The sequence below is a fragment of the Salmo trutta genome, chromosome 5 (genome assembly GCF_901001165.1).
Source record: "Salmo trutta chromosome 5, fSalTru1.1, whole genome shotgun sequence".
Lineage (NCBI taxonomy): Eukaryota > Metazoa > Chordata > Actinopteri > Salmoniformes > Salmonidae > Salmo > Salmo trutta.
The window spans coordinates 44,533,876-44,553,586 of record NC_042961.1 but is presented as its reverse complement, the minus strand read 5'-3'; the positions used below and the strand labels follow the sequence as shown (position 1 = coordinate 44,553,586).

The 19,711-nt window shown below is 43.7% G+C and overlaps 1 protein-coding gene across 2 annotated transcripts in view; it reads right to left on the bottom strand.

The window, feature by feature from the left end:
* Positions 1-19,711, bottom strand: part of kcnip4a (potassium voltage-gated channel interacting protein 4a) — a 203,456-nt gene that overhangs the window by 25,455 nt on the left and 158,290 nt on the right. The window contains exons 1-2 of one of the 2 annotated variants that reach the window (XM_029753778.1): positions 11,075-11,266; positions 9,063-9,187 (exon numbers count right to left, since the gene is read on the bottom strand). In XM_029753778.1, the coding sequence (XP_029609638.1) occupies positions 9,063-9,187; positions 11,075-11,192 (243 nt within the window). In that variant the 5' untranslated portion in view covers positions 11,193-11,266. Of the gene's footprint in view, positions 1-9,062; positions 9,188-11,074; positions 11,267-19,711 lie in introns of those variants that run through there. The other variant, XM_029753777.1, reaches the window with a different exon arrangement.

The following is a 19,711-nucleotide window of genomic DNA, read 5'->3' as shown; positions in this document are numbered from 1 at the left end:
CTTGGGTATGACCCTATAAGCATTGCACACCTGTATTTGGGGAGTTTCTACCATTCGTGTCTGCAGATCCTCTCATGCACCTGTCAGGTTGGATGGGAAGTGTCACTGCACAGCTAATTTCAGCTCTCCCCAGAGATGTTTGATCGGGTTCAAGTCCTGGCTCTGGCTGGGCCAATCAAGAACATTCAGAGACTTGTCTCAAAGCCACCTCTGTGTTGTCTTGGCTGTGCGCTTAGGGTCATTGACCTGATGCAAGGTGAACCTTCGCCACAGTCCGGGGTCCTGAGCGCTCTGGAGCAGGTTTTCATCAAGGATCTCTCTGTAATTTGCTCCATTCATCTTTCCCTCGTCTCCCAGTCCCTGCAGCTGAAAAACATCCCCACAGCATGATGCTGCCACCACCATGCTTCACCATAGGGTTGGTGCCAGGTTTCCTCCAGACGTAATACTTGGCATTCAGGCCAAAGAGTTCAAACTTGGTTTCATCAGACCAGAGAATCTTGTTTCTCATGGTCTGAGAGCCTTGAGGTGCCTGTTGGCAAACTCCAAGCGGGCTGTCATGTGCCTTTTACTGACTAGTGGCTTCCGTCTGGCCACTCTACCATAAAGGCCTGATCGGTGGAGTGCTGCTGAGATGGTTGTCCTTCTAGATGGTTCTCCCATCTCCACAGAGGAACTGTGGAGCTCTGTCAGACTGACCATCTGGTTCTTGGTCACCTCCCTGACGAAGGCCATTCTCCCCCGATTGCTCAGTTTGGCTGGGCGGCCAGCTCTAGGAAGAGTCTTGGTGATTCCAAACTTCTTCCATTTAAGAATGATGGAGACCACTGTGTTCTTGGGGATCTTCAATGCTGCAGACATTTTTTGGTACCCTTCCCCAGATCTGTGACTCGATACAATCCGGTCTTGGAGCTCTACGGACAATTTCTTCGACCTCATGGCTTGGATTTTGCTCTGACATGCACTGTGAACTGTGGGACCTTATATAGACAGGTGTGTGTGTTTCCAAATCATGTCCAATCAATTGAATTTACCACAGGTGGACTCCAATCAATTTGTAAAAACATTTCAAGGATGATCAATGGAAACAGGATGCAGCTGAGCTCAATTTCAAGTCTCATAGCAAAGGGTCTGAATACTTAAGTCAATAAGGTATGTTTTTTTTATGCGCAAACACTTCTAAGAACTTGTGGGGTATTGTTTGTAGATTGAGGATTTTTTTAATTTTATTTAATCCACTTTAGAATAAAACTACTGTAACAAAATGTGGAAAAAGTCCAGGGGTCTGAATACTTTCCGAATGACTCCATACAGCCTACTGTATGGAGTCTTGCAGAGTGGAAATGCAGTGTGTTCACGCCATCCTTGAAACCCCAGGGACTGTTGGGAGATTACAGATATCAACGCTAATAGTACATAGCGACTAAATATGAAAGTAATGAAGAATGGCTGGGTTCCAAACCAAATAAGGTCCTCCTCCTTTCCTTTATACAATGCAGAAATGCCCAGTAGCCCATTATTTTGGATACCACGGCTAGAAGAGATCTTACTGACCTTGAAAGAGGGGTCTCAAAGGAGCATAGGGGTTTAAAGAGTGTGTGTGTGTGTGTGTCTCAGTCACCAGATCTGAACCCAATTGAACTTCAACTAAACATCAACAAACACCTCGCCATAGTAGGGAGAATCTGGAGCGGCACTCGAGACAGCGTTTTCAACCATCATCAACAAAACACCAAATTATGGAATTTCTTGTGGAAGAATGGTGTCACATCTATAGTTCCAGACACTTGTAGAAGCTATGCCAAGGCGCGTTCTGGCAGCTCATGGTGACCCAACGCCCTAATAAGACACTTTATGTTGGTGTTTTCTTTATTTTGGCAGTTACTTGTACATAGTCAGCAGCATTCACATTCACAACTTGAACGGGTCCGAGGTGACTCAATGTATCTGTATTAATTTGATAAGCTTGTGAGATGAACTCATCCATGACAACAAAATCATAACTGTAATTTGTGGAATGCAAAAACCAGCTGCATGTGAAATTCGTTCCAATGACTCATCCCGGCAAGATCGGGAAGAAAATGCATGGGGAAAATAAGGTTATTGACAGAGGTTTGAGCAGCGGCATAACCACTGATGGAATTGAAAGTGTCACAATCTGAGATGGCAATCTTCTGCCCCTTGCCGATGCCCTGGCTCTGAATTTCTGAGTAGCGCCGAAGAGTTTGTCAGACGTGATGACATCTAGGTTGCAATTACCAGGAGTCTGGCATTCAAAAAGACGATATTCTACCACCCGTGGACGCTCATCCTGGAGCCATTTGATTCGCACCCAAGTCTGAGACACAGACCCAAATTGCTCGTAATGGAGACTATGCTAGACTACATTTGTCTGGCTAGTTTTAAATATTGCCTTCATTCTGCCCTTGTCACTGGGTTAGTGTAAACCATAGATCAGGTATTTGACTAGCCCAAAGGCCGGCTGATGGCGATATTGAGTCGTTTCATCTTATCGGCCCAAGGGCAAATATACAAATGGCTAAACACTCGTATCTCCCGTGGACCTATTCCTACATAAAACATTCTCCATTCAGACTGCAAAGGCATCGATTTCCTCAACTATATTTAATGCAGTTAAGAAGTTAGAGTTATAGCCTCGTTAATGGACACAAGCAAATAAACGGCTGTGAGTTTTCCAAGTGTGACACACTGTCCTTATTGGAAAGGTGCCCAACTATAGTAGCTGCCCGACTTTAGAGTGATGGGTATAGCTTCTGCTGAGAGAGGCCACTATTATTGAACATGCAAGACCAAAAGCCACTTTAAAAGGTACTCAGCAAAACGCAGTTTCCATGAGCAGCACAGCAGATATTGAAATGAGCGAGATGCAAGACATTCTCTCACACAGTATCAGCGCATGTGCACGGGTGCCCTTCACGCAGTTACAGAGTGGTAGTCACGCCACCACACCAGCGGAGAAGTTGAGCCTCGCGCTTCAACAGCCTTAGTTGTTGCTGAAATGTATCCACTATACTGTTAACTTTCTACATCTATGTCATATCGCTGAGCCTACCTTTAAAACCCTGGTCTTGGTTAAAGAGGAGATAAAACAAAAAGCTCTTGAGGTAGGAAAGTGGAAGGGTTCTAAAAAACCTTTTGATGGGAGATCTCATTGGGGAAAGGAGTCATGGAGATTACAGGGTGTCAATTAACAGCCACCTCACTCATTAGACCACTTATCAACCCCTATTTCCAGTCTTCTGTGGTGAAGGGCTAATGGATAGTGTTTACCTCCGTGGCTCCCAGGGTCTCGGGTTAGGGTCCATGGGGGCCAGGGCCACTCAGGATGCAGGTATCATAGGCCGTGGCTCCCCTCTTCCATTTGTCACCAGACAATTTGGGTCAGATTCATTCTGGGCACTAGCGGTTCTGGGGGGGCCCAGTGCCCGTGACAACAATTTTGGACCCCCTTGTGGCCCCCCTAAATGTGGAGTATGAAATAATTTTTACATAACACATTTTTGCTATCGTTCTTTTTTTACATCCGTTATTAGACAGTGGCAACGATGATGATTATGAACATGGTCTTTTGCCTGCTAATGCCTGCAATGCAGTGAAGAAAACGATATGACAACAATGTCTAATGTAACTGGCCCCTCTAACAGTACAACTGGCCCCAGCTTGGCCCCCCCAGTTGAAATGGTCTAGAACCACCACTGATTCTGGGTCATCTCATTACAGTTCACAACAGAGGTGACGATTTCGATTGTATATGTACCTCTCTAAGGATCTTTGTGTGACCTGATTGTACGTTAGTCATAAACTAGAATGGAATATATTCTAGGTATGACCTAATTGTTCCTTGGGTACTCCAGAATATTCTCGAGTGAGACATCTTCCAACTGTGATTACACTTGTGCCATTTGACAGAAGATCACACATAAAAAATGTTGGTCCATTAAACCTATTGAATACTTTCAATGCCCCCCCTACAATTCCTTAGACAGAGTTGAAATGCCATGAACCCAAGGTCAGGGGACAAGTTTAAAAAAAGTTTCCCCCTGCACTAACAAGAGCTCAATAAGGCAGACGAAATGAAGTTCAATAGGTCAGGTCATTTTTTATTTATTTCACCTTTATTTAACCAGGTAGGCTAGTTGAGAACAAGTTCCCATTTGCAACTGCGACCTGGCCAAGATAAAGCATAGCAATTTGACACATACAACAACACAGAGTTACACATGGAATAAACAAAACATAGTCAATAATACAGTAGAACAAAAGAAAACAAAAAGTCTATATACAGAGAGTGCAAATGAGGTAGGATAAGGGAGTTAAGGCAATAAATAGGCCATGGTGGCAAAGTAATTACAATATAGCAATTAAACACTGGAATGGTAGATGTGCAGAAGATGAATGTGCAAGTAGGGATACTGGGGTGCAAAGGAGCAAGATAAATAAATAAATACAGTATGGGGATGAGGTAGGTAGATAGATGGGCTGTTTACAGATGGGCTATGTACAGGTGCAGTGATCTGTGAGCTGCTCTGACAGCTGGTGCTTAAAGCTAGTGAGGGAGATATGAGTCTCCAGCTTCAGAGATTTTTGCAGTTCGTTCCAGTCATTGGCAGCAGAGAACTGGAAGGAAAGACGACCAAAGGAGGAATTGGCTTTGGGGGTGACCAGTGAGATATACCTGCTGGAGCACGTGCTACGAGTGGGTGCTGCTATGGTGACCAGTGAGCTGAGATAAGGCGGGGCTTTACCTAGCAGAGACTTGTAGATAACCTGTAGCCAGTGGGTTTGGCGACGAGTATGAAGCGAGGGCCAACCAACGAGAGCGTACAGGTCGCAATGGTGGGTAGTGTATGGTGCTTTGGTGACAAAACAGATGGCACTGTGATAGACTGCATCCAGTTTGTTGAGTAGAGTGTTGGAGGCTATTTTATAGATGACATCACTGAAGTCGAGGATCGGTAGGATGGTCAGTTTTACGAGGGTATGTTTGGCAGCATGAGTGAAGGATGCTTTGTTGCGATATAGGAAGCCGATTCTAGATTTAATTTTGGATTGGAGATGCTTAATGTGAGTCTGGAAGGAGAGTTTACAGTCTAACCAGACACCTAGGTATTTGTAGTTGTCCACGTATTCTAAGTCGGAGCTGTCCAGAGTAGTGATGCTGGACGGGCGAGCAGGTGCGGGCAGTGATCAATTGAATAGCATGCATTTAGTTTTACTTGCGTTTAAGAGCAGTTGGAGGCCATGGAAGGAGAGTTGTGTGGCATTGAAGCTCGTCTGGAGGTTAGTTAACACAGTGTCCAAAGAGGGGCCAGAAGTATACAAAATGGTGTCGTCTGCGTAGAGGTGTATCAGAGAATCACCAGCAGCAAGAGCAACATCATTGATGTATACAAAGAAGAGAGTCGGCCCGAGAGTTGAACCCTGTGGCACCCCCATAGACTGCCAGAGGTCCGGACAACAGGCCCTCCGATTTGACACACTGAACTCTATCAGAGAAGTAGTTGGTAAACCAGGCGAGGCAATCATTTGAGAAACCAAGGCTGTCGAATCTGCCAATAAGAATGTGGTGATTGACAGAGTCGAAAGCCTTGGACAGGTCGATGAATACGGCTGCACAGTAATGTCTCTTATCGATGGCGGTTATGATGTCGTTTAGGACCTTGAGCGTGGCTGAGGTGCACCCATGACCAGCTCGGAAACCAGATTGCATAGCGGAGAAGGTACGGTGGGATTCGAAATGGTCGGTAATCTGTTTGTTAACTTGGTTTTCGAAGACCTTAGAAAGACAGGGGATAGATATAGGTCTGTAGCAGTTTGGGTCTAGAGTGTCACCCCCTTTGAAGAGGGGGATGACCGCGGCAGCTTTCCAATCTTTGGGAATCTCAAACGATATGAAAGAGAGGTTGAACAGGCTAGTAATAGGGGTTGCGACAATTTCGGCAGATAATTTTAGAAAGAGAGGGTCCAGATTGTCTAGCCCGGCTGATTTGTAGGGGTCCAGATTTTGCAGCTCTTTCTGAACATCAGCTATCTGGATTTGGGTGAAGGAGAAATGGTGGGGGCATTGGCGGGTTGGTGTGGAGGGTGCCTGGCAGTTGACCAGGGTAGGGGTAGCCAGGTAAAAAGCATGGCCAGCCGTAGAGAAATGCTTATTGAAATTCTCAATAATAGTGGATTTATCGGTAGTGACAGTGTTTCCTAGCCTCAGAGCAGTCGGCAGCTGGGAGGAGGTGCTCTTAATCTCCATGGACTTTACAGTGTCCCAGAACTTTTTTGAGTTAGTACTACAGGATGCAAATTTCTGTTTGAAAAAGCTAGCCTTAGCTTTCCTAACTACCTGTGTATATTTGTTCCTAACTTCCCTGAAAAGTTGCATATCACGGGGGCTATTCGATGCTAATGCAGAATGCCACAGGATGTTTTTGTGCTGGTCAAGGGCAGACCGGTCTGGAGTGAACCAAGGACTATATCTATTCCTAGTTCTAATTTTTTTGAATGGGGCATGCTTATTTAAGATGGTGAGGAAGGCACTTTTAAAGAATAGCCAGGCATCATCTACTGACGGGATGAGGTCAATGTCATTCCAGGATACCCGGGCCAGGTCGATTAGAAAGGCCTGCTCGCAGAAGTGTTTTAGGGAGCGTTTGACATTGATGAGGGGTGGTCGTTTGGTCGCAGACCCAATATGGATGCAGGCAATGAGGCAGTGATCGCTGAGAACTTGATTGAAAACAGCAGAGGTGTATTTGGAGGGTGAGTTAGTTAGGATGACATCTATGAGGGTGCCCATGTTTACGGATTTGGGGTTGTACCTGGTAGGTTCATTGATAATTTGTGTGAGATTGAGGGCATCAAGTTTAGATTGTAGGATGGTCGGGGTGTTAAGCATGTCCCAGTTTAGGTCACCTAGTAGCACGAGCTCAGAAGATAGATGGGGGCAATCAATTCACATATGGTATCGAGGGCACAGCTCGGGGCAGTTGGAGCTCTATAGCAAGCGGCAACAGTGAGAGACTTGTTTCTGGAAAGGTGACTTTTTAGAAGTAGAAGCTCGAATTGTTTGGGTACAGACTTGGATAGTAATACAGAACTCTGCAGGCTATCTTTGCAGTAGATTGCAACACCGCCCCCTTTGGCAGTTCTATCTTGGCGGAAAATGTTATAGTTAGCGATGGAGATTTCAGGGTTTTTGGTGGTTTTCCTAAGCCAGGATTCAGACACGGCTAAGACATCTGGGTTGGCAGAGTAAAACAAACTTAGAGAGTAGGCTTCTAATGTTAACATGCATGAAACCAAGGCTTTTACGGTTACAGAAATCAACAAATGAGAGCACCTGGGGAGTGGGAGTGGAGCTAGGCACTGCAGGACCTGGATTAACCTCCACATCACCAGAGGAACAGAGGAGAAGTAGGATAAGGGTACGGCTAAAGGCTATATGAACTGGCCGTCTAGCACGTTCGGAACAGAGAGTAAACGGAGCAGGTTTCTGGGCACGATAGCATAGATTCAAGGCATAGTGTACAGACAAAGGTAAGGTAGGATGTGAGTACATTGGAGGTAAACCTAGGCATTGAGTAATGATGAGAGAGATATAGTCTCTAGAGACGTTTAAACCAGGTGATGTCATCGCATATGTAGGAGGTGGAACAACATGGTTGGTTAAGGCATATTGAGCAGGGCTAGAGGCTCTACAGTGAAATAAGACAGTAATCACTAACCAGGACAATAATGGACGAGGCATATTGATATTAGAGAGAGGCATGCGTAGCCAAGTGAACATATGGGTCCAGTGAGTGGTTGGGCTGACTGGGGACACGGCGATTCAGACAGTTAGCAGGCCGTTGCTAACAAGCTAACAGTTAGTAGGCCGGGGCTAAACAAGCTAGCAGTTAGTAGACCGGGGCTGGCAAGCTAGCAGTTAGCAGACTGGGTTAGCAAGCAAGCAGTTAGCAGACTGGGTTAGCAAGCAAGCAGTTAGCAGACCGGGGCTAGCAGTTAGCAGACCGGGGCAGGCAAGCTAGCAGTTAGCAGACCGGGCAAGCAAGCTAGCAGTTAGCCTTTGGGGGACGTCACGATGGGGGTAAGTCTGTTTTTGCCTCTTCGTGCGGTGACGTCGATACGATGGAATTAGTAGGGTTAGTAGGGTTCCAAGTAGCTCTAGGTAGCTAGCAGGTTGCGGTTAGCAGAATGGGCCTTCAGCGGACGTCGCGCCTGAGGGGCCTGTTGGAATCCTCAGGCAGATTATGTCGGTATTCCAGTCGTAGAGGATCCGCGGGGTTCCGTGCCCCGTACCGGCAGTAGAAGGGAACCGGATATTGTTGCCCAGGAGTTGGCTTCGGTGGTAGCACAGGAGCTCTGGCCGGGCTAGCTTCAGGCTAATTGGTGCTTGCTCCGGGATGGAAACGCTAGCCAGGAGTAGTCACCCAGGATTGTGGTTAGCTAGTTGCGAAGATCCAGATGAAAATGTTCAGAGTTTGCGGTGGGAATCCGGGGATATGGAGAAGAAAAAAAATATGTTCTGGTTTGAGTCACGTTGTTCGAACTGGAGAGAGCTTTCCGAGCTAAAGGTTAGCTGATGACCGCTAGCAATGGTTTGCTGACTGATAGCTGGTAGGTAGTTTGCTGGCTAGCTTCAGTTGAGGAATTCCAGATCCGAAGTAAATAGAAATACTTTAGAAAAAAATAAAAACAGATCCACGCCAGATTGGGTGAGGTGGTTTGAAGGAGAGTATTTTGAAGTTGAGGTTTAGGAAAATATTTTTAAAAGATATGCGAAGAAAAAGATGTAAAAAGATATATACAAGGGACACGACAGGACAAAGACGTCTGACTGCTACGTCATCTCTAGAAAGGAAAAACAAGTGTAGCAAGTAGACTAAACATCTACACACCTGGCCATAGTAGGAAAAAATAAATATATAGCTATCTAAGAATGGAGACACAAATTCGACTGGATGGAGGAGGACCTTAGCGGAGAGACAAAAAAGACAATGCACGTTCTTTCAATGGCTTTGGATGCGTGGTGAAACTGGGCCACTTACGTTCTTGAAGCCTCGGTAGAGGATCTGCAGCTCCTTGCGGTTGAAGCGGGTCAAAGCCTCCAGTTGCTCCAGACCCTCGGGGCGATGGCGGACGGCCGACAGCTCCAACTCATCTTCCACGCTGTCTGGAGAGGAGGAAGAAGGAATCTGACTCATTCAGAACAATTCAACACAATTGGCTGCATTTCACCCATAAAAGAAAAGTGTGTCCTGTCCTATTTCAGTAAGTTTTGCAGTGCCATAGTGAGCCAAAGGAGTCTATAGCCACTTTGAAATGTTTGATTATTATGGGAGGAGCAAATGAGGATACGAATAAGTATTGGAACCAGCCCACCTGTCGCTGTTATCTAATATGATCATTTTTTATCACCCATGTTGCTAATGCAATCCCATTGAAATGCCAATCACGCAAAGGCCACTGTAATGTCTTAAAGGCCTACAGCCAGGTGAATCTCAGCCACACATTCTCAGGAGGGGTAGAATATAGGCTAGTAGTGTACGTTCATTGTCAGTTTAGCCATACCCACATGATGTTCCTTACAATTTGATGTTATTTGACATTAGCCTTAAGGTTAAGCTTCAAGCACACTTCCAAAGCCAACCAATCGAGGAAGATCTTTTCACATCCTTGCTTGGTCCCTCCATTACAAAACCGAGAAAAACCCCCAAACGCTTGGCGGTGTCCCGATCTCTCCTCACTGAAATATCACAGCAGAGGTAATTAGCGTTATCGAAACCCAGGAACAAGGGCCCTCTGGCAGGGAGGCTCCTCGAGATGGGGGCCATTGAACTCGGAGAGGCGCTTTAATGGGCCTGTAATGATGGCAGCCGCCGTCTCGGGCCTGTCAATGCCAGTGGTTGTCAGAGCCGAGCACTTGAAAAGTCTCTCTCGCACACACTCACCTGAGGTATGCCAGCGTCTCGCCACCCCTCATTAGCCCTGAGAGGAGTCTTGTGAACGGTGGCCAAAATGCTACGTCTCTTCTCTGTATTGGTTTAACCTGCCTTAGAGCTGGTGTGTTATGTGTGTGTCTACAAGCATCAATAGGATAGGGAAGACACTCTCATAGCTCATATGCAGCCAATTTCAGAGTTTGCCTTTGATGTTGGTGAAAACCCTATGCTCCCACTCCAAAAGAATATAGTACCTTGTTATCTGGTTTATTATGCTAATGACAAGGTGCTCGTCGTCCTCAGATTGCTATAATCAAACCCTGCCATCCCTCACACTTTCATTCACACTGTCAAGTCAATTAATCACACACAAAGGCCATGGTGAGTCTGTCCAGAGCACTGAGCGTGCTGGCACCACACGGTGAGGTAAGAAACTGCGTGACGGTGATTCTTCAGTACAGCTATGGAGTCTGACTCTACAGTGAGCTGGTTGGATGGTGAATGGGACACACACAGGAATACACAGACAGTGACAATCAGACAACCCAGATTAACGATTCTCCCGTTTCTACTGACTCAGTTATGATATAGTCACAGGGTTTCAATTCATGTTTGTGTTATTTAATAGACAAAGTACAATAAACAGGTGGGTTGTAAAAGACTTCAAACTTAGCTTAACACTTCGCCTTCAGTGTCTAACCCAGTTCATTGACATCTTCCATATTGGCATTTGCATGTCTTTTCCCATGCATCTTATTTCTCATGACATTAAGGAGCTCACACAGTGAAGTTTGAAATTGATTTGAAAAGAGAGGGATTAGACTTTGGTATTAGGTCCCACATTTTTTGTAGAATATAAAGTAAGGATTAGGTCTCTAAAAATGTTTCCTTGGTGGTGCCTCTAGCCAGTGGCCAGCCACATAAGGACACCAGAGAACAGACTGGAGAAGCAGTGACTGCGGGCCTGAGGTTCCTTTTAAAAACCTCACTGACTGTACTACAGCACCACAGAGTAAAGGGTGGGAGGTAGAATAATATTTAGGAGGAGGAAAGAGAGGTAAAGGGGGGAAATTAAGAAAAAGAGTGTGAGAGATGTTCTGAGAGAGAAAGTCACTTGCTTTGGCTACTGACAGATGACTTTTTGACGGCGGAGCACGGTAAGAGCTTCATTAGTTGAGCTTTGACGCCGCGCCTGTCGCCGTTCTGAGGGTAGACATAACCTAGGACAAACAGCATGGTGAGTGTAACAGTTACCCTGACAACCGACGGCTGCTGTGCATGCTGGGAGACTGAAACAGAACGGAGTGCAAGCTGTGGAGATGAGTTACTGTCACAAACGGCTCTCAAGACAACACTGGATGGGAGTGCATTTACGTGCCATGTTTAAACATTCAGAGTCAGCACATATATTCCTCAAAGGAAAATGAAGCATCTCAATTCTGGGCGCAAATTATCAAAGTGCATGCATCTCATGTCAATTTATTAGTGTGCAGATGCAGCCTATTTAAGACCTTGTTCAAGCAGCTTGGGCTCACGATAAGTCAGTCAAGTATTGAAAAAATACTGCAATGCAGTAACTTTGCTATTACAACACTGGTACATCAAAGAATCTATCTACTTCAGTATGGCACTATTGTATATATATATATTTTTTTAATTGTATTTATTTAACTAGGCATTTAACTAGGTATTTCCTCACTGTAAATCAGCTCCAGAGTTTTATGTTTACTGTATTTATATTATATAATCTGTGTATTGACTTCTGTCTGTACATTGTCAATTGCTGGCAGTGCCCGCCCCCTGAAAGCAATCCTAGGGAAAACACTGACTGTAGAGATTCAACTCTTATCAGTCATTTTGATCTCCTATTGCAACGTCTGCTCCATGGAAACCAGTCAGTATGTTACATGACTTATTAATATACTGTAGTATTGTGGCACTAAGTCATCACTGTAAGAGTGTCTTTGAATACAATCTTGAGCACATGACCTCAGGTTGGACTTCAAATTTCTAAACTTTTTACACACACAGTCAAGCGTATCGCTTCACAAAACACACAGGGGCCCATATTGTACTTGCCACTGTGAACAATATTATACACTGCGTGCACAATTATTAGGCAAGTGAGTATTCTGATCATTGTTTCTATTCACATTTTCGAACTCCAAACCATATAAACTTGAATGCTTATTGGATTTAATAATTTTCAGGTGATATGTATTTGTGTAATGAGGGAGGGTGTGGCGAAAGTGAATAACACCTTATATCAAGGTGTGCATAATTATTAGGCAGCCTCATTACCTCAGGTAAAATGGGCCAAAAAAGAAATTTAACTGAGACTGAAAAGCCAAACATGTAAAATGCCTTTCAGACAGATGCGACACTCTTTAAATAGCTAAACTATTGAGGTGTGACCACCGGACATTCAAACGTTTTGTTGCGAATAGTCAACTGGGGCAAATTGACTGCAAAAGACTTGAGAAGAATTAAACGTCAAACTACCAGGAACCCATTATCCTCCAGTGCCACCGTATTCCAGAACTGCAACCTACCTGGAGTGTTCAGAAGTACAAGGTGTCAAGTGCTCAGAGACATGGCCAAGGTCAAGAAGACTGAAACAAGACCACCACTGAATAAGATTCACAAGTTGAAGCGTCAAGATTGGGCAAAGAAATACCTGAAGACAGAGTTTTCAAAGGTTTTATGGACAGATAAAATGAAAGTGACTCTTGATGGACCAAATGGATGGGCCCGTGGCTGGATCAGTAATGGACACAGGGCACCACTTTGAGTCAGTTGCCAGCAAGGTGAAGGAGGGGTACTGGTAAGGGCTGCTATCATTGAGGATGAGGTAGTTGGACCTTTTTGGGTTGAAGATGGACTGAAACTCAACTCCCAAACCTCACCTGACTTAAATCCTATTGAGAACTTGTGGGCCCTTCTCAAACGTGAGATTTACAGTGATAGAAGACAATACACCTTTTTGAACAGCATTTGGGAGGCTGTGGTTGCTGTTCAGCGAAAATTGATCGTGAACAGATCAAGAAACTGACAGACTCCATGGATGGAAGGCTCATGGCAGTTATTGAAAATAAGGGTGGCTATATTGGTCACTGAATATTTTTGAAAGGCCAAAAATGTTATATAATTGTCATTTTGCGTTACTTATCTGTTACACTTCCTCAAAAATTGAGAATAAACAAGTGAGTTGAGAGAAATTATTTTTGTAATTTAGTTGCCTAATAATTCTGCACACTAATATATTTCCCTGAGAAAGACAAAACTCACTTTTCCTTTGTTAAACATTCAGGTTTGAGGTTCAATAACATTTTGGATTGACTGAGAGCATTGTGTTTGTTCAACAATAAAATTAATCCCGAGGAATACAATTTGCCTAATAATTGTGCACGCAGTGTACATGACTGACAAATGGATAATGTTCCACGTAATCCACTCTCGCAACAGCATTGTGTCAACACAATTTCTAACCACTCAAGGGGATCCAAATGCTCAATCTTTATGATCGCCATAGCGTGTAATATAAAACCCTACAAACATTATCTACTTAGTGTTCTAATGGTGCTCCGCACTCAACATGAAAGTCTTTAAATAACACGTTTAAGAGTCCTCTCTTACAAGCGCTAAAGTTGTTTCTACCCTCTTGCCAGAGGCAGTGCTGAAAAATGTAGTCCAAGGCTTTAAGGTAAGCATGGGCATGAGACAAGCTCTCAAATGATGTCATTCATCACTCACTTCCAACACTTGTAATTCCAAGACAGCTTTGATGTTAGGTATAAAGAATAACAGCAGTTATAGAATGTGTTGAGTGTTTGTGAGGAACACACAGTGAGGACTCAGACACACTGACAGCCTGTGGATGGGAAACCTATCGTGGCGAAAGAGGCTTCACTTTATTTGGGACTTGTTCAGTAGGGGGCTACATTTAGCAGGTTGCAGATCGAAGTACACTATGTAGAGCTTATAATGGTCTGACACAGCAGTATGTGTGACAATGGTCAAACACAGCAGTATGTGTGAATTATGACATACAATGTATAGTTAGATTCTAGAATATACAGTGCATTCGGAAAGTATTCAGACCCTTCCCTTTTTCCAAATTTTATTACATTACAGCGTTATTCTAAAATGAATGCAAAATAATTATCTCAATCTATACACAATACCCCATAACGAGGCAAAAACAGGTTTTTGGAAATTTTTGCAAATGTATTAAAAATAAAAAACAGAAATACCATATTTACATATGTATTCAGACCCTTTGCTATGAGACTCGAAATTGAGCTCTGGTGCATCCTGTTTCCATTGATCATCCTTGAGATGTTTCTACAACTTGATTGGAGTCCACCTTTGGTAAATTCAATTGATTGGACATTATTTGAAAAGGCACACACCTGTCTATGTAAGGTCCCACAGTTGACAGTGCATCTCAGAGCAAAATCAAGCCATGAGGTCGAAGGAATTGACCATAGAGCTCGGAGACAGGCTTGTGTCGAGGCACAGATCTGGGGAAGGGTACTAAAACACTTCTGCAGCATTGAAGATCCCCAAGAACACATTGGCCTCCATCATTATTAAATGGAAGAAGTTTGGAACCACCAAGACCCTTCCTAGAGCTGGCCACCTGGCCAAACTGAGCAATCGGAGGAGAAGGGCCTTGGTCAGGGAGGTGACCAAGAACCCGATGGTTACGCTGACAGAGCTCTAGAGTTCCTTTGTGGAGATGGGAGAACCTTCCAGAAGCACAACCATCTCCGCAGCACTCCAACAATCAGGCCTTTATGGTAGAGTGGCAAGATGGAAGCCACTCCTCAGTAAAAGGCACGACAGCCCTCTTGGATTTTGAAAAAAGGCACCTAAAGAACTCTTGGACCATGAGAAACAAGATTCTCTGGTCTGATGAAACCAAGATTGAACTCTTTGGCCTGAATGCCAAGCTGCACGTCTGGAGGAAACCTGGCACCATCGCTACGATGAAGCATGGTGGTGGCAGCATCATGCTGTGGAGATGTTTTTCTGCAGCAGGGACTGGGAGACGAGGGAAAGATGAATGGAGCAAAGTACAGAGAGATCCTTGATGAAAACTTGCTTCTTCAAAGTAGCCACCTTTTGCCTTGATGACAGCCTTGGAAACTCTTGGAATTATATCAACCAGCTTCACCTGGAATGCTTTTCCAACAGTCTTGAAGGCACACTTAACCAGCATGGCTACCACAGCATTCTGCAGCAATACACCAACCCATCTGGTTTGGGCTTAGTGGAACTATCATTTGTTTTTCAACAGGACAGTGACCCAACACAACTCCAGGCTGTGTAAGGGCTATTTTACCAAGGAGAGTGATGGAGTGCTCCATCAGATGACCTGGCCTCCACAATCCCCCGATCTCAACTGAGATGGTTTGGGATGAGTCGGACCGCAGAGTGAAGGAAAAGCAGCCAACAAGTGTTCAGCATATGTGGGAACTCCTTCAAGACTGTTGGAAAAGCATTCCAGGTGAAGCTGGTTGAGAGAATGCCAAGAGTGTGCAAAGCTGTCATCAAGGCAAATGCCAGCTATTTGAAGAATCTCAAACATAAAATATATTTTGATTTGTTTAACACTTTTTTTGATTGCTACATGTGTTATTTCATAGTTTTGATGTCTTCACTATTGTTTTACCATGTAGAAAATAGTATAAATAAAGAAAAACCCCGGAATGAGTAGGTGTGTCCAAACATTTGACTGGTACTGTATGTTTTTTATATTTAACAAATGTGCAAAAATGTTGTTTTTCATTATAGGGTACTGTGTGTAGATTGATTAAGGAAAAATTTTTAAAATGTGATCAATTCTAGAATAAGGCTGTAACGTAACAACATGTGGAAAAAGTCCAGGGGTCTGAATACTTTCTGAATGCACTGTAAATATAGAAGCTGATTAATGACATTAATCTGGTTTGTTCTTCGAGACAATATCCATCGAGGCCAATAACCTGTGTGAGCTATGTCGCAGACAATCTCGCAGACACAATCGCCTCCTCTAGCGTGATGTCAGACAATTTTATTGACCATACGGTCAGATGTCTTGCGTTTGTCATCCATTCTTGTTACCACACTGACACACACGCTTCTGCTGACTGGCAAGGAGAAGTCTGTGTGTCCTCGCTAAAGACAAAGCGTGATGGCAGTTCTTTGGAGAGCAGACATTTAAGTGGAATGATTAAGGTAGTGCAGTGACAAGCCTTTAGTAGCTCTGTGTTTCAACTAGAAAATGTTTTAAGCAGTGGTGGCAAGGGTAGGGGGGTGCCCTGCTACTAGCGTTAGCACAATGACATGCTAGCTGTTCTCATAGACTTCCAGTCATTGAGCCAACGACTATCCATTTAAAAGTGCGTCTAGGCAGAAATATATATATATACTGCATATACAACGTTTTTGCAGCGGTGGCAAAAAACAAAGCAGTGGGCCAAATGAACGCTGCTAAATGAATCTCGGGGAAACACTGAGAAGCTCCACTAAAAGCTAAAGGGAATAGTAAAGTAAGTAATGTGACTACTGTGGCCAGTATTGACGACATTCAAAGATAAGATTTGTCTGAAGTGAATGTGCTTATACGAACGTATAATTGCATGTTTTGTTATTTTCTGGAGCTGTGCAGTAAGGGAATAAGTGTCTGACTTGAGAAATGGCAGACAACAGTGGAATTAATGTAGGGTCTGAGTGACGCGGCCCTTAATCAAGGAGGAAAAGAGCATGCAGCCAGTGTGTCTGGAGGAATACATGCCCTTTGTTCCTTTATTGACTAAATGGATGTGATATGTAGGGGACAGCTTTGACAGGGGTCACAGTGGCAGGGGTCACAGTGACTGCTTCCTTACCTCTGCTCCACTGAATTGTCGAGCCAAGTTCGTAGTGTGACATACAGTATTAATGATACGCAAAGGTCAAGTGTTGTTGTCCTAACCAAGACACTGTTATAATATGGACAAACTGGGGACCCAGCATTTAAAATCATAACGCAGCATAAAAACAGAACATGCACACTGCTGCCATTTCATACTTTTGCCTTCTGTGAAAAAGTAAACAAAACCTGGAACAGTTAGTTAAGAAATAGATTGACACAGTGTTACAGGAATGGTAGGTTGTTACGTGCAAAGCTCATCAAAATGTTGGAGCATTTTACTTTGATCCAGTCTCTCATCAATAAAGTGGTTGCCTTAAATATTTTGCCCTAGATGCAAAATGAGGAATGAGTTCCGATCCCGTCAAGGGTTATAGGGAAAGGCAATAAATGCCCCAGAAAAACAATTACCAGGGGATGCTATTACTTTGCGGCCCGACAAACACAAAGTATACAGTTATGCTGAAAGAAAAAAGGATGCCAGAATAGCACTATTCCCTACAGACTGACTTCGGACGCATCAAATCCCAACTGCTCAATTTCATAAAAGTATGACATTCGCAAGAGTCTTTTTTTCCTACAGTAGAGCTAGTGGTTACGATTACACTCACTGCCATCAATATGATATATGGCCTGAAAAACATGGTTTAATTATTTGATAGATTAATAGTATGTATAAACTCAATTGCCTTTGTTTCAGTAGACAAATAGTTAGACATAGTTGTGAATACTTATAATCAATTCATAGTTAAATAGCATTTTTCTGCTGAAACAAACAATTCGATGATTTCTGCTGCTGTGCTTGTGTAGGTCCTATTGTTTTGTTAAAAGGTGAAGGGTAGGGTTACCATAGTTCTGAGGGGCCACGTGCTGACGTTATTCAGTACACATACAATCCATTATTTTGCTGGCTGAAAGTTCCCTCACATACAGTAGCTTATCTTATAAAGTATCAGCAGTTTATTTTTGCAGTTTATTTCTTACATTTAAGCAGACAATGTATTTTCCCTCAGGTGACTTACAAGCTGAGATGCAGTATACCAAAGGCATGACAAAGTCCAGATCAGGGAATCGTCCTGAACCTTTCCACGATGAAGAGTATTCTGGGTGAATGTCCTATTATCAGAACAGACAAAGTATCATGAAGAGGAAACATAATTCCCTTCCAGCTTTTCAATCTTAACATCCCTCATGTAAAGCTCGGACCTTCTCATGACTTGCATCAAACCCCATAGGTCCAATATTACTGGATCATCAAACAGAGATAAACTTCAGTTAGGCCTTACAGTGCTCTGTTCAGAAAGCCTTTGTTTCTCATGCCTGTCAAGGTCTTACCCTGGCTTGAGTTAGCGTCAGATCCCAGACATTATGTTCGCTCTGTGGCGTCAGGAAGCCGGGATAAAAAAACAGGCCACCATTTAGAGGACCTACAACTTATCATCCGGCGACACACCTGCTAATGTTACAGGCAATCACACTCGTGTGTCATAAGAGCCTTTTCGTAGGTCTGTGGATCTCTTAACCGTGCCTGGAATGTCGTTCCATTACGGTAGATGACAGGTTCACCGTAATTACCGTAACCCGTGTTGACCTGAGGATATCCAGGCCTTGTTTGGTGATAATGCGGTCCGGTCGTTAACCAGAGGAAAGGAAAGGAAACTCCTCTTGGGTGACGAGAAACCCAGTTGAATAATTAACAGGTGACCATACTATACCATATAGTGTCCACTCCAAACACGGAGGTAACGTTAGCTAGCTAGCTAGCTGCTGGGAGGATGTCATGTCATTTGACAAGTGGAGACATTTTTTCCCCATATCATTTTTCGTTGGCTACAGCTAGAGATGCAGGTTCTATTTGGTTAGCTAGCAAGAAATGTGAATAACTTTGCTAGGTAGCTATGCTGAACTTGAACAACTTATCCACAGTTAGCATATATCTTAGTTGTCAATCAAATGTATTTGGCATTGATCAAATGGACGGGCAGGCAGGCAAGTACTCACTCAGTTGACAAAATGTGGGCTGCGACAAGCATGTATTTGCAGGCACGCTGCAGATGGGCGAGCAGGCTACTATTCCCCATTGTATATCAGCGCAATTTTGACGGCCAACTACAAGCTGAAAAAGTTTGAGGGTTTATCTACTGTTCCCTCGTTAGACTTTAGCTCATCTCAATCTGGCTAACATTAGTTGTTGATTTTGTTGTTGTTGATGTGCATAGGCAACTGAGGGAGAGAGCCTACCTCCATGGTTCTTTGATCAATAGGATTGTAAAGTTCCCAAAGGTATGAGGACCCATGATATTTACATATTTACAGAAATCCATTCAGGTGCATTTTGTGGCTTTTGGTGAATGCTTTCTAATGATCTAAAGTCGTGCTGTTGCTACTGCCTGTAAACACACAGTCCAGTTCAAAGTGAATGATGGCAGGCCCATGTGGCAAATGGTTTATTTGCATATAGGCCGACTGTAGCTCTGATTGGCTATGGCGCACCGGTCTGTGTAAAGTACAGTCCTATGCAAGACAGGTGATTTTATTAGTATTTATTTACTGCAGTGTCTATTAATTGTCCGAACACACAGCCGCTTTCCCACTCTATATTGCTATAAGATTTTCACAAATGCCTTACTCCACGTCAGGGGTTCCCAAAAAATCTTTCACTCAGGCCCATCTACCAGCATTGGGGAACATCCCGTGTGCACCATGTCTATTTCTATGGGCACTGTTCATGAAACAAACTGTTCACACACACTTGTTGGTTTAGACTTAGAGAATATTTTGTCATGAGCTGCAAATACATTTTTGTAGGTTTAAAGCTCATTATCTTGCAACTCTATACATTTTGCCATGTCTAATG